Source organism: Carassius gibelio, chromosome B12, assembly GCF_023724105.1.
Source record: "Carassius gibelio isolate Cgi1373 ecotype wild population from Czech Republic chromosome B12, carGib1.2-hapl.c, whole genome shotgun sequence".
In the NCBI taxonomy this organism is placed as follows: Eukaryota; Metazoa; Chordata; class Actinopteri; order Cypriniformes; family Cyprinidae; genus Carassius; species Carassius gibelio.
In genome coordinates, this window is record NC_068407.1 from 27257432 (window position 1) to 27273362 (window position 15931).

The 15931-nt window shown below is 42.2% G+C and overlaps 1 protein-coding gene across 1 annotated transcript in view; it reads left to right on the forward strand.

The window, feature by feature from the left end:
- The window catches only part of LOC127969340 (phospholipid phosphatase 4-like), a 74602-nt gene extending 62167 nt beyond the window's left edge, over positions 1-12435 (forward strand). The window contains exon 3 of the mRNA XM_052571215.1: positions 12224-12435. Within this exon, the coding sequence (XP_052427175.1) occupies positions 12224-12435 (212 nt within the window). The remainder of the gene's footprint in view (positions 1-12223) is intronic.
- The last annotated feature ends 3496 nt before the right edge of the window (positions 12436-15931 follow it).

The following is a 15931-nucleotide window of genomic DNA, read 5'->3' on the forward strand; positions in this document are numbered from 1 at the left end:
AGCCAAGTTTGTGCTGATTACAGTCAGATTAGACTTTAGCCATTTAGATGTGTATAAGAAACTGAAAAAAGCACAAATGTCAGGGCATTACAAAACTTCTCCAGCCCCCAAAAATACCCTTAGACTCCAGAAGGTTAAGCTCTACTGACTGCAGAGGCTCAAAGGGCTCCTGCTTCAAGGCCGTCAGTACCAAGGGGAGATCCCAAGATAGTACCAGAGGAGGACACGGAGGATTCAGCCTCCTTGCCCCCCTAAGGAACCTAATGACCAGGTCGTGCTTCCCAATGGACTTGCCGTCTTCTGCATTGTGATGTGCGGCAATAGGGTGACAGTCTTCACTCCAGCCCATCTTAAAGGAGAGCACAACCATGATTGGGCATCTACGGGGGTCTTCCAGGCAGGAAGAACATTAATCAAAGAACAGGTTCCACTTCAGCGCATTGACGTGCCTTGTAGTGGGCACTATAGCTGAAGTGATGGTGTTTTCTACTGCTGGGGGTAAACTACGTAGAACCTCCACGTCCCGTCCAGACACAACACATTGAGATTCCACAGGTCTGGGCACAGGTGCCTCTCTGTAAAAGGAGATCCTTTGTAAGAGGAATATGCCAAGGAGGGGCTGTCATGAGGAGCATCAGTTCTGGGTAACCAAGTCCCACTGGGCCATTATGGCACTACTAAGAGGACCAGCTCCTAATCCTCCCTGACCTTGCACAGCATCTGTGCGAGAATGTTCACTGGGGGAAATGCATGCTTGCATAGGCACAGAGGCCAGGGAATAAAACAGCTGGCAGTGGGATATGTCCAGAGAGGTAAAACAGTCTACCTGAGCGTCTCTGAAGCGTCTCCAGATCAGCTGGACTGTCTCGGGGTGGAGTCGCCATTCTCCTAGAATGGCGGGCTGACGTGAGAACTTTTCGGCTGCACGATTGAGTTCACTTGGGACGTGAATTGCATGTAGCGACCTCAGTTGCTTCTGACATTAAAGGAGGAGATGGCGGGTGAGTTGCGACATGCAACACTAGCATAGACCACCCTGGTGGTCTATGTATGCAATGGTCAGAAGAGGTGCTTGTTTGACTCCCTCCTATCAGCCAGGGTAAAACAAAGGTGGCGTTCCTGGACCACCAGAGTGGACATCATCTGACCCAGAGACCAAGCCATGAATTTCACAACTTCTGCATCACTCCTGCATCACCCCTTTAGTGCCTTGGCCTGGAAGACCTGCACGAGGGCCATGGCGTGCAGGGCAGTGGTGGCCTGTCCAGTAGCTCCATAAGCCTTGGCCATGATGGCGGACAAGAACTTACAGATCCGGGAGGCGTGGATTACCCCACCAGGTGGCAGCATTTTGTTCTCAAATGGGGGGATCCCCACATACCCCTTAGCCGCCCCACCATTAAGGGTAGTGGGGACGGAGGAGGCACTAGATCTGTTTCGGGCAGAAAAAGGTAAAAAATTAAATTCAAATAAAAATTAAATTTAAATTTAAATAGATAGCCTCCAGAGCCTAGGAACCTCCTCATGCACCTTCGGAAAGAATGGAACCGGAGGTGACTGTCGGCGATCGGAACCCCCAGGAACCAATCATCTGGCCTAAGTCATCCCCCGATGCAGTGATCAGGTCATCTGCTGGAGATGAAGTGCTAGGCCCCGCCCCGTCCAAGGCTTCATCATCTGCATCCAGAGGGCATGATGTACTGTAGAAGAGAGGAGCCCGTGGAGACTTGCTCGGCAGGGAAGCCCTCACTGTAACCTTCAAATCACACTGCCAATGATGCGAAGTAGTCCTTATCTGGGTGGAAGAACTAGCACTGGGCATGGGGAGGGGACTCTTCCTCATTTGATGAATAGCAGCCATAATTGCAACATTGCAATGGTCATATTCCCACAATGAGAAAATGTCATCCACGAACGTCGCCTCCACATGCTCGCGGCCCAGGCATGCGATGCAGCGATCGTGACTGTCAGATGGAGCCAAGTAGCGACCAAATTCAGAAACGAGTGAAAAGACATCTTTAAAAAGACGCAATGTGACTCAAAGTGTTGAAGTGCCCAGGAGGAGTTGCAGCATGATCGCAGAATGGGAGGCTGCTGCACGGCGAGATCAAACAGCAGCACTGACAATGACACTGACGACACTGCTTGGTAGCAAAAGGTTTGGCTCTGAAGCGAAACCTGAATATTCTACTATACATACTCTTCTTATATACCCGCACTGCTGGGAGGGGTACGCGATGCAAAACTCGCATGCCAACATTAATTGGCTTGTTTTGTTGACACTCAAAGGCAATACGTCTCTCTAGTTAGATCTAGAAGAAGGATGGAGGTTCCAGAATCCCAGTGTAGATTATCGAGGCCTTAACACCAAGACAACATCTGGATGCTTATCATAGGCCTCAAATTCAAGATCTCTCCATGAAGCAACAGTTTTTGGAACTCTAGACTTGAAAAGTGGCTACTGGTAGTTGAAAATGTTTTAAAAAACAGCATTTGTTACATCTACAGGGCTATTTTAATTCCTTTGTCTACCTTTCTTACTGAATATATATATATATATATATATATATATATATATATATATATATATATATATATATATATATATATATATATATATATTAATTTTGGAGCTTTTTGAAGATTCTGATTTCATTTTCCAGCAGCATTTGGCACTTGCCCACACTGCCAAAATGCTCATAATGGTGTCTCTGTAGAAGGTGTACATGATGGGGCGTGGGGCTCTGGCTATCCTCAGTTTGTGGAGGAAGTAGAGACGCTGTTGTGATTTCTTGGCTAGTGCTTGCGGTGTTGTTGGTCCAGGAGAGGTCCTCTTTGATGTGCACACCCAGGAATTTGGTGCTGCTCACTCTCTCCACAGTCACGCCATTGATGGTCAGAGGAACATGCTGAGTGTGCACTCTCCTGAAGTCTACAACAATCTCCTTCATCTTCTCCACGTTCAGAGAGAGATTGTTGTCACTGCACCACTCGGCCAGGCAGCTCACCTCGCTCCTGTAGTTTGTCTCATCCTTGTTGAGACCCACCACAGTCGTGTCATCCACAAACTTGATGAAGAGGTTGGAGTTGTGTGACGGTGTGCAGTCATGGGTCAGCAGAGTGAAGAGGAGGGTGTTCAGCACACATCCATGGGGGGCCCCAGTGTTCCAGTGTTGCTACTGACCTGTACTGTCTGAGGTTTTCCAGTCAAAAAGTCAATGCTAAATGCTGAAAGTCTGGTTGAATGCTGAACTGAAGTCTATGAACAGCATTCTGACGTATGAGTCGATTGTGTCTAAATGTGTGAGTGTTGAGTGGACGGCAGTGGGCATCCTCAGTTGACCAGCTGGACCAGATATGCAAACTGGAAGGGATCCGGGGGGGTGGGGGGGCAGACTTGATGTGGTGCATGACTAGCCGTTCAAAGCACTTCATGAGGATGTGAGTAAGTTCTACAGGAAGGTAGTCATTGAAGCAGGATGGAAATGGCTTCTTCGGGACTGGAATGATGGTGGTATTTTTTAAACGTGGGAACAACAGCCTGACTAAGTGAGGACCTGGAGCTTTGCGTCCATTGATCCTGCTGAAGGATCTCCTCACGCTGTCTGGGGTCAGCATCGTCACCTGCTCATCGGTAGGAGGTGGAGTCTTCTGTGCAGAAGAACTGTTTTGTTTCTCAAAGCAAGCGAAAAAGGTGTGAGACAGAGGCACTCAGGGTGTAGAAAATACACAAGAAAGAGTAACACCGTGCTGGTAGAGTGGTTAAAAAGGTAAATCGTCTTATTGAATCTATGGCACAGAGGCTGTTAAACATTAAATTAATTACAAACACATTGGATAGAAAGGCCCAATCATTACTTACCTTGTTTTAGAGATTTATTTTTTTATTCAAGTTCACATCCTCTGATAAACTCTTCTGATATAGCTTTATTCCCATGAATGTAAATCAATTCATTCGACAAGATTCATAGATGTGATAGAACCGACTCCATGATTTGGAACTTAGTATGGTGTAAAAGGCATAATTTTATTCTGGGAGGTTTTTAAGGCCTCATCACCCTTAAATTTCTCCCAACCTTTGCTAGCAGGTAGCATTTTTAGGCTGAGATAGGTAAAGAGATACATTTTTTTTTAAATCTGGATGAGTATGTAAGTGAAAATGTATTGACGTCTTTGGGATTTTGGTGAATTCAGAAGGAGGTGAATGTTGTGTTTATTATAAAAAATTTTTTTGTTTTTTTTTATTCTCTCAAAATCCTTAGGTTTTCCCATTGGTAATTAATATATGTGGATATATGTGTTACGCTTGAATTGGTTGTATGTATATTCAAAATGCTGGAAATGTTGAATTCGTTAAGTTAAGACTTTTATATAAGACATCTTCTGCATATGTATTTATGTGTTCTTTGAAGTAATCTTTAGTTACTACAATTTTCTTTATATTATTTTTTCATCTTATAAAATATATGAAATTCTATGTATTGCGGGAGGTCTGAGAAGAGTGAGCAGGAGCAAGGTTTTACTATGAATAATTAACTGCATGTTTTCTACTGATGCTGAGCACTCAACATAAAAGAAAACTGAACCAGCAGACTGACTCCAGTGTTTATTTCACACCACACATCACAACGCAGATGTCATGATCACTAGCTGGAGTGCCCATGAACTTAAGTAGAGGGCACTCCACTCAGGACCATTCCCCCCATATCAACCACCAGATGTCACCATATCATCACTTGGACACTAGCACCTCTCATACTGTTGCACCACACCCAAACTACATCTCCCATGAGTCACTGCATCACTATCACCTTGCCACACCCACACCTCATTCATCAGGTACTCTCCTTGCCACACCTGCACCTCATCACACACACATATAAGCAGCACACTCACTCCACCACTTTGAGAAGTCTTGTTTAGCCTGTCTGACATTTCCGAGCTGTTTTCCCCTGTGTTTGTTATTCCCGTGTTTGACCTCCGGACTGTGTATTTGCCTCTGATTTCTCTGCTGCCTGCCCTGATCTCCGCTTGTTTTTGGTTTTTAATTCTGGTTATCCCTTACGCCATTCTCTAAATAAACACTGCATTTTGGATCCGAACACCTCTGACTCTCTTCATAACAGAAGACTTCGCCAAACCAGGATCCAGCTGCTTTAATGGATACATCCAGGTCAGTCATGAACCCAGTAGGCCAAATTATGTGTCTACGTCAAGGAATTTGGCCCATCGAGGATTATGTGAGGGACTTTGTTGAGTTGAGATATGTCTGATGATATTTTTTCGTAATGGCCTATCTGAGCCGCTCGGCTCACTCATGCCTTTGCACCAACCTCATTGGACACTTGAAATTTATATTGATCTGGCACTTCAAATAAGTGGCTCCGCATTTACTGTGGGTGTTGTGGATGACGAGATGCACAAAATGGCCACCAGCCTAGCGCCACTGCACAAAATGGCCGCCGCCCCCGAGACTCATCCTGTCATGGCCACCAGCCCAGAGCCACTGCACAAATTGGCCGCCGCCCTGAGACTCATCCTGTCTTGGCCGCCAGCCCAGAGCCACTACACAAGATGGCTGCCGCAGTTGATCTTCCAGAGTCAAGTCAGGTCCCCGTCGAATTTCCAAAGTCAAGTCAGGTCCCCGTTGATCAGGTCCCTGTTGATTTCCCAGAGTCAGGTCAAGTCACCGCTGACCGTACAGAGTCAGGTCAAGTCACCAACGACCTTCATGAGCCAAGTCAAGTCACCAACGACCTTCATGAGCCAAGTCACAGTTGATCTTCAGGAACAAAGTCAAGTCACTAACGATATTCAGGAACCAAGTCAAGTCACCAACGAACTTCTTGAGTCAAGTCAACAATGATCTTCATGAGCCAAGTCAAGTCAACAATGATCTTCATGAGCCAAGTCAAGTCACCAACGACCTTCATGAGCCAAGTCACAGTTGATCTTCAGGAACAAAGTCAAGTCACCAACAATCTTCATGAGCCAAGTCAAGTCACCAACGGTCTTCATGAGCCAAGTCAAGTCACCAACGATCTTCATGAGCCAAGTCAAGTCACCAACGATCTTCTTGCGTCAAGTCGTCAACAACGACCTTCATGAGCCAAGTCAAGTCACCAACGATCTTCATGAGCCAAGTCAAGTCACCAACGATCTTCAGGAACCAAGTCAAGTCACCAACGATCTTCAGGAACCAAGTCAAGTCACCAACGATCTTCTTGAGTCAAGTCAACAATGGTCTGCATGAGCCTAGTCAAGTCAACAACGGTCTTCATGAGCCAAGTCAAGTCAACAATGGTCTTCATGAGCCAAGTCAAGTCAACAACGGTCTTCATGAGCCAAGTCAAGTCAACAACGGTCTTCATGAGTCAAGTCAACAACGGTCTTCTGGAAATAAGTCAAGTCACAGTTGATCTTCAGGAACTAAGTCAAGTCACAGTTGATCTTCAGGATCTAAGTCAAGTCACCAACGATCTTCATAAGCAAAGTCAAGTCACCACGTCTCAGCCGAACCCCCAGAGCCTTGTCACGTCTCAGCCGAACTTCCATCTCATCACGGCCACGGAGGTGCTATTAACCTGTTTATGTTCTCTGTTTCAGTACCACCTGACCAGACTTGCTGTCCTGTGCCATCGACTCCACTGTGGTGGTCCTCTGCTCTACCCTGGTGGGCTTCTGTCCCATCTTGGCTGTGGTGGTTCTCTGCTCCGCCATGGTGGGCTTCTGTCTCATCTGCTCAGCTATGGTGGTCGTCTATTCCACTCTGGTGGGCTTCTGTCCCATCTTCTCTGCTGTAGTGGTCCTCTGCTCCGCCCTGGTGGGCTCCAGCTCCACCTGCTCCACTCTGTTGGGCACCCACACCCACCTGCTCTGTCTTGGTAGACCCCTGTTCCCAAGTTAAGTCCATGGCGGGTCCCTGTTCCCGAGTTAAGCCCATGGCGGGTCCCTGTTCCCGAGTTAAGCCCTGTTCCCAACTTAAGCCCATGGTGGGCCCCTGTTTCCCATGTCAGGCCCAGGAAGGGCCCTTGTGTCCCATGTCAGATCCAGGAAAGGCTCCCAATATCCATGTTAGGCCCAGTAAGGGCTCCAGTTCCGCCTGCTCTGCCACGGTCTCCGGCCAATGCACTTCCACATGGACCTGGCCCTCCGTCCCACCCCCTGTTCCGCCTCCACTCCACCGCCCTCCTAGAGTGTTTTGAGCGTCTGGAAGCCGTTGCTTTGCACCACACCGAAACTACATCTCCCATGAGTAACTGCGTCACTATCACCTTTCCACACCTGCAACTCATTCATCAGCTAATCTCCTTGCAACACCTGCACCTCATTTACACACACATATAAGCAGCACACTCACTCCACTACTTTGCGAAGTCTTGTTTAACCTGTCTGACATTTCAGAGCGTATTTCCCCTGTGTTTGTTATTCCCTTGTTTGACCTCTGGACTGTGTATTCGACTCTGATTTCTCTGCTGCCTGCCCCAGTCTCCGCTTGTTTCTGGTTTTGATTCTGGTTATCCCTGACACACCCGATGCCATTCCTGATTTCTGCCTGTCTGACCATTCTCTAAATAAATACTGCATTTGGATCCGAACGCCTCTGAGTCTCTTCATAGCAGAGGAGGGGTATGTTATCATTGTGGAGTGCATATTGAGTCCATGAGTAGCCTAACCTCTCCACTTGGATTGCAGGTGGAGTTCCCTCACTGTATGAGAGAGCATGGCGACAGTTTTACAGTTTAATTGGTAACCGTGTTATCTGGTGACCAACTTCCTGGTTCAGGTCTCTACTCCAGATGTGATGGAATAACTACAGCACATTCTCAGAGGTCGTTGGGCCAGAGTCGACGAGGGCTGAAACATAAACATAATTTTCTTGAGTGAGTAGTTGTACTGGTAGCAATGTTGCAATTTCTGGTCATTTTTGAAGGGTACTCACCACTGTCACGTGGGGATCAGACAGGGCAGAAGCTGATGAAATGTCCTGGAGTGCCACAGTAAAGACCGAGCCTGACCGCTAGGTGGTGAGCATGCTCTGCGTATTTGAGTTGGATAGAATCAAATTGCATGGGCTCTGGTACTGAGGGACTGCTAGTGGATGTGGAGGGCAGGTGGACTATTTTGTGGGGCTGACTGCCTGTGAGATACGAGTGGCTCGTTGCATGAAACCTTCTAGTCCAATGTTATCATCGTAGATGGCCATATGAGTGTGAATGCGAGGATCCAAACCTTGACAGTAGGCACTGAGGAGGGCAGGTTCATTCTAGCCACTAGTCGCGGCTAGTTTACAAAAAAATGTTGTGTAATCACTGGTAGTGGATGAATCTTGAGGCAGGCAGAAGTTGGTCAGAGACGGAAAGTTCTCTTGTAGCAGAGCCAAACACTTTCTTGAAATAAATAAATGAAAGCATCACATGAATTGATTATGGTACTGTCAGTGTTCCATTCTACAAAGGAGGCATGGCATTATAACAACATGGCCAACTGACCCTCTGCAAAAACCTGCCCTCCTTAGTTACTGTTGCTATGTCCAACAAGCCATGCTTCTCTCACACTCTGTATCATGTTATTATGCAATGAAAAATACATCGTAGAACAAAGAGGAAACTGAGAACACAAAGACAGACAAGACAGACCAGGTTTCTTCTTGTATGAAACAAGGTTTCAGCTTTCAAATTGTTTTTATTTACTTAATTTTTTTAAGAAATTTAAACTAATACCTTTTGTGGCTCTTTAATTTGTTGTGACACATCACTTTTGTGATCACTATTACTGCATTGTTCAAGCAGCACATGAACCGATTGTCTTTTCATATTTACTAATTAAAGCACAAATTAAACTTAAATGAACATCAGAATTGTAACGGCTTTGGGGCAGTCATTGGACAAGGCCTAATGGTTAGAGAGTCAGACTTGTAAACCAAATTTTATGGGTTTGAGTCTCAGGTCTGGCAAGAACTGTCAGTTGGTAGAGTGAATAACCAGTGCTCTAAGCTCAGTGTTCATAATTTTCATAGTGATGTATACCCAATATTTAGATTAGTGGTGAGTCAATATATGCTTGTCAATGACCATTTGATAAGTTTTACCTTTGGTCCCCACAATCTTGAAAGTTTACTAACAATTTGTTTTATTTATTTTTTGCCCCATCTCAACATGTTCACACACATAAAGAGTTGTTTACCTAAAAATTCAAGTTTTGTAATCTAGGGAAAACAACAAACATAATGTTAGTACACTAACTCAGACAAGAGTTTTTCCTGTGGCTCAGTGGTAGAGCATTGTGTTAGCAGCGAAAAAGGTTGTGGGTTTAATTCCCAGCGAACACACATACTGGTAAAAGAAATACAGTATAGCCTGAATGCGCTGTAAATCGCTGTTTTTTTTATCGCTAATAAGCATCTGCTAAATGCATAAGTTAAGTTTAGACAACATACTGCAAGTGTGATGCCACAAAAATAAAAGCTTAATATTTACATACTGAACAAAATTATAAATGCAAGACTTTTGTTTTTGCCCCCGTTTTCCATGAGCTGAATCTAAAACTTTTTTCTATGTACACACAAGTCATATTTCTTTCAAAATATTGTTCACAAATCTGTCTAAATCTGTGTTAGTGAGCACTTCTACTTTGCTGAGATAATCCATCCACCTCACATCATGTGTGGTGGAGTGTTATCGAAGGTAATCTTGGCCTCCTTACCGCTGATATCCATGCCATTCGTCGCCTTTTTGTCACCTCTGAAACATGGCTTGTACTATTATTTTTCCAAGCCGGAAAACAATATAAGGATATTGTGTTCTTAAGCTTTATGCCACTTCTATCGTGAGAACGACTATTGCAGTTTATAACACAGCAGGTAGACGGCATCTTATATATCTATATATTGTGCTAATACAAGAGGTTACGCAACATTACACAAGTTTTATTTTTTTATGCCTCCAGATTTCCCAATTCTCACATAGAAAAATGGATTTTAAACTCTTTCACACTATTTTAATGTGATATATATATATACATATATATGTAAGTGTGACTCCTAAACGAAGAGGGCCAGAACTTTCTTACATTCTAGATTCATTGCACACAAGCTGAAATATTTCTGAAATATTTGTTTTTTGTTTTATTCTGATGGTTGACTTACAGCTTAGGACAATTACAAATTCAGTATCTCAAAAAATTATAATATTCCATTTTGAGCTTGATTAGTTTGATTAATTTGTGTATAAATACAGGGTACCTCTTGGGCTGGTTTAGAACATGCAACCACAATTATTGGAAAGTCTACGGTCTTGACAGTTGTCCAAAAGACAATCATCAACACCCTTCAAAAGGAGGGTAATCCGCAGAAGGTCATTGCTGAAAGGGCTGGATGTTCACAGAGTGCTGAATCAAAATATATTAATAGAAAGTTGACTGGAAGGAAAAAGTGTGCTAGGGAAAGATACACAATCAATAGGGATGACCACAGCCTTGGGAAGATTGTCAGGGAAAGTTGATTCAAGAACTTGGGAGAGCTTCACAATGAGTTGACTGAAGCCAGAGTCAGAGCATTAAGTGTCACCACGCTCAGACGTCTTCAAGAAAAGGGCAACAGCTGTCACATTCCTAGAAACAAGCCACTCCTGAACTAGAAAAAAAATTCAGATGCATTACACCCTTTGTTAAGGAGAAAAATAACTGGACTGTTGCTCAGTGGTCCACAGTCCTTATTTCAGATGAAAGAAAATGTAGCATTTCATTTGAAAATCAAGGACTGGAGACTGGAGGAAGACTGGAGAAGCAAAGAATCCAAACTGCTTGAAGTCCAATGTGAAGTTTCTGAAGTCAGTGATGATTTGGGGTGTAGTGGAATCTGCTGGTGTTGGTCCATTGTGTTTTATCAAGTCCAAAGTCAATGCAGCCATCTACCAGGAGATTTTGGAGCACTTTATGCTTCCGTTTGCTGACAAGCTTTATGGAGATGCTGATTCCATTTTGCAGCAGGATTTTAGCACCTGTCCACAGTGCCAAAACCACCAAGTGGTTTGCTGACCATGATATTACTGTGTTTGATTGGCACAGAGAATCTATGGGGTATTGTAAAGAGGAAAATAAGTAACATCTGACAAACAATACAGAGGAGCTGACGGCCGCTATCAAAGCAACCTGGGCTCCAATAACACCTCAGCAGTGCCACAGGCTGATTGCCTCCATGTCATATTGATTGCATTGTGCACCTGCTTTGGGGATCTTGAACATTTCTGTAAGTTAACGTTAAGTCATAGCCATCAGAATTAAAACTCTTGAAATATTTCAGTTTGTGTGCAATGAATCTAGAATATAAGGAAGTTTGCTTTGTTTTATTAAATTACAACAAATTAAAGTACTTTTTCATGATATTCTATTTTTTTTTAGATGTACCTGTATATACATATTAATTTATTTCCTTTGTTACTTTGTAGAAGGACGCCTTATATCATACAATGGCAAGCAGATACTTATTAGTGTGACTTTATATGGACCCTGTCCCCTGAGACCTGGTGGGTAATAGAACAGAACTAATCTAAACAATAGTGGCATGGACCATTACACTTGATGGGTCCAATCTGGTCCAAGTACATACAAGCTGTGGACTCATACAACCTTGCCCTGTAGCATGCTGATCTAATGAGTGTGGGTTTGTTCCAGCCAGGGTTAATTTATTAGTCTATCCTCAAAATTATGTTTCAGTCATTTGATTTTATTTTAGACATCACATTTTAGTAAAATAATTGCTTTGAGGTTTGGTTATACATATGTGTGTCAGTGTGCGTATCAGCTCTTTTAACAACCCTCACAATGGTGGTGCTTAAATTCTTACTCTCAGGGTAGCATTAAATTGCAGAAACCATTATAGGTGAATCCAATTAGTTTAAGAATGCCATGTCAGAACCAAAATATTATCTTATTTTGGCACTGGAAGATGCAGATCAGTAGAGCCACAATTAGATATAGTAGAGGCTTAGGATAAATTCTGCCTTTGTTTCCTATAAAGCTTTATTTGCTGTAAAATACAATCTATCCTTTTTGTGGGATCATTTAATTATTCACGGGATTAACAACAATAACAGAATTAAAACATAATATTATATTAATGACAGACAGTTACAAACTATATTGATGAATGATAGATGGACCAAAGTCCTACTTTCACTAAGACAATGTCTTACTTAGTGAACTTTGATTTTTTTCCTCACAGATGCTTTTGTTGGGGGATTGATCGGCCTCTTCTTTGCCTACATCTGTTATCGGCAGCACTACCCACCCATCCTGGATGTAGACTGCCACCTGCCATATGCTAGTCTGCATGCAGCAGCTGCCCACAACATGCCAACCTCCCAGGATCAACCTCTGCCCATGGATAATGCCACCAGCCTCCCTCTGGAGGGCATGACCGAGGGACCAGTATGACTAATAGAGACCCCCCCCCCCCCCCCAAGGCACACATCCCTCTGACCCCCTACTACACCAATGTAGTATGAACCACACTTAACTGGCACTTCAACATTCCAATTAATTTGACAGATACATTTTGTTTATCTCTCTCTCCCTCTCTCTCTCTCCCTCTCTCTCTCTCTCTCTCTCTCCCTCTCTCTCTCTCTCTCTCTCTCTCTCTTTCAATCATTTTGCAGAGTTACAGTTCCTGATTTCTTATCAGTTAAACTTAATTTAATGACGGAGTATTGGCAAGTTTAAACCTTGGACAATATATATAAAATGTGTTTGTGCAAGAATCTCTCTTTAAAGATAAGTACCATGTTACACAAAAGTTGTAATTATTCAGTGCTCTTACATATATACTGATGCACCTCTTCTATGTTTTTGTATAGGTTTTCTATTACCCAAATAGCAGGGAGAGAAGTTGATGTTAAAGTGAAATTCTTATTCTTAGAGGTTTCCCTCATAAACATGTAAATCTTGGATTGAAATCCTAAATCAATTCTTTATTCGTTTCCTTGTTCCTATATGGGTTTGTGTTGATTCATTAGTAGGGGTGCATGCATGTTAACAGCTAGTGAGAACATTGCTTTGTACCGTTGCTTTTCCACATATTGCATACCAGGCACAGAGGAATTAGAAAGGCAGAACAGACTCGCTAGCAAAAAAATCATCAGCCACATTACAAATCAGCCACTATGTAGAAACAATACAACAGTGGAAGTTGACAAAACTTAAGCAATTATGCCTGAAAACACTGCTCAGTAAGTAAATTTTGTTTATATAGCACATTAAACATAGCAAAGCTATCCAAACTGCTGAACAATGTAAAATAAAATTAAGAGGAATCACAGAAAAGAAGCAAACAAGACATATAATACAATGAAACAGCAATGAAGTGAAATTAAAATGTTAAGGAGAAAAAAAAAAAAAATTTCAACCTCAGTTTAAAAATGGTAATGGAAGGTGCAAGTCTAGAGGCAATTGGTTCCACAGACGGGGGCCAGTGACTGAAAAGGCTCTGTCACCCTTAGTTTTCAAACGGAAACGAGGGACAGATAAAAGAGCCCTTTTAGCAGATCTTAAAAGTCTGGTAGATGGCAAAGGGATGATAAGATCTTTGAGATAAGATGGATCTTGACTATTAAGAGCTTTAAAAACACAACAGAATCTTAAACTGAACTCTAAAATGGACCGGAAGCTAGTGAAGAGAAAAGAAAATTGGAGTGACATGGTCATATTTCTTTGCCCCAGTCAGTAGCCTTGCAGCTGCATTTTGTAACAACTGGAGGCATGAAAGTGATGACTGAGGAAGACCTGAGTACAGTGAATTACAGTAATCTAAATGAGAAGTAATAAAATCATGAATAACCTCCTCCAAATCCTGAAAAGACAAAAACTGTTTGGCGATTGGTAAAAAAAAAAAAAATGTTCCTTACGACAAAATTAATTTGTTTGGACAAATATAATTTTGAGTCTATGATAATGCCCAGGTTTCTAACCTATGAGGAAATGGAGGGGAAGTGATTTGCCAACTCCTTAATAATAGTTTTTTGGGGACCAAAAACAATAATTTCTGTTTTGTTCTAATTGAGTTGGAGAAAGTTATTTGATAACCATTTTTTTTATATCAGAGATACATTCCAGCAATGGTTGAATGGAATCACCAGCTTTTAGCGGGAGGTACAAGTGTGTATCATCAGCATATAAATGAAAACAAACATTGTGCTTCCTGATAATATCCCCCAGAGGGTGCATATATAAGTTAAAAAGAAGCAGTCCCAGATTAGAGCCTTGAGCTACTTCCACTAATAACTTTTGTAGTATTGAATATTGAGTATAACAGTATTGATGGAATGCATTTTTTTTTCAAGAGATGGTATTAATACTTTTTTCACTAAAGTATTCATACCCCTTTCTTTTTTTCAATACACTGCTCAGTAAATAAGGAACACACAGCACTGATATACAAATATATATATATATATATAGAAATATATATATAGAAAAATAATACACACCCGGAGTCAATTATTCCAGAGCCAATTATACCACTTATACTACGGTTAACATAAATCAAGACATCGCTCAGATGATATATTTAAAGGGATTCGTCCATTTTTTTTTTTTTTTGTACTTAAAAATAGCTATTGTGAGTAGGATTATTTATTCCGCATCTCATTCTATGCCTCTTTAGCTAGTTCCAAAACTTCATTTTAAAGCTGGTATGGAGGCTAGTGCCGGAGAGAGAGAGAGAGAGAGAGAGAGAGAGACTTTGACTATTACATAATAATCATTTCAGACAGAAACCACTTTGGCAAGTTCACTTGAGCTTATTGAACACAATTTATCTTTGGCGTTATGGTTCCTTATGGGGGTTCTTGCTCCCAGAATATTTGAACATACAAGAGCTTTAACATTAACCCCCCAGAACCATGAATTTACAAATATATAATAATTAAGACTTTTAATAAAGTCTTTAAAGCAAACGGTGATAATCATGTAGATGTGGCAGTGGTACGTCTATCCTGCAGCCTGGTTATGAAGATGGGTGTCTCTCCGCAATGAGGTCCATGCCAGCTAAGATTTTTGGAAGCCTTAGTGGTCTGAAACAAACAAGACGACAGCCAGAAGGTGCGCAGTAATGTGCTCATGCATATAATGGGGAGGGAAGGAGGGTTGCGAGTCGTTGAGCATACTTAACGAGCAGTAGTGGCACGTATATATATGTCCCATGTCTAATAGGAGAGATGTGGTGATTGGAGCGATTTGACAGCTGACCGCATCAGCTGTTCACAGCCTTGCCTCTGTGGCCTGACTGAACTGACGCTGCGCTCGATTTACACACATCTGATAAAACTTTTTCCAACAGCTTGAAAATAAAGCTCTTGTAGCCCTTGAACTTCGACAACTTTCCCTCTTGGTCACCATCTGTGCAACCCTTAGGGGACACAAATAACTTAGGGAAAGAACATTGCATCAATTCACCCGACAGAAAACAATTTACAAAATGTAGGAATTGAGAAGGAAAAACAGCTTTCAGACCATTTATGAAATGTTCCACCATCCTCACAGACCGATATCAATCAGATGTGCTGCTTTTGTCAAACCCTTCCCCATAAATGTTTTAACAATGATGCTAAAAGTACAAACTAGGGTTGTAACGGTATGAGATTTTCACTTGTCTCCAAAAATATCACGGTTTCACGGTATACGATATTAAACTTTCATTATTATTATAATCATCAGCTACAATGACCCTTAAATGAATGAAAACAGATATGGTTTTTGGTTGAACATGGTTTATTGTAACATTTTTAATTTTTTTTATGAAAATAAGAAAACGTTTTATGGAAGTATGAATCAGACCTTTTGGAAGAAAAAAAAATAAAGCTGCACATCTCTGATTTGAACAAAATAAGGAATAAGTTATTTCTCTTTATATTAGACAACAATAAACCAAACTGTC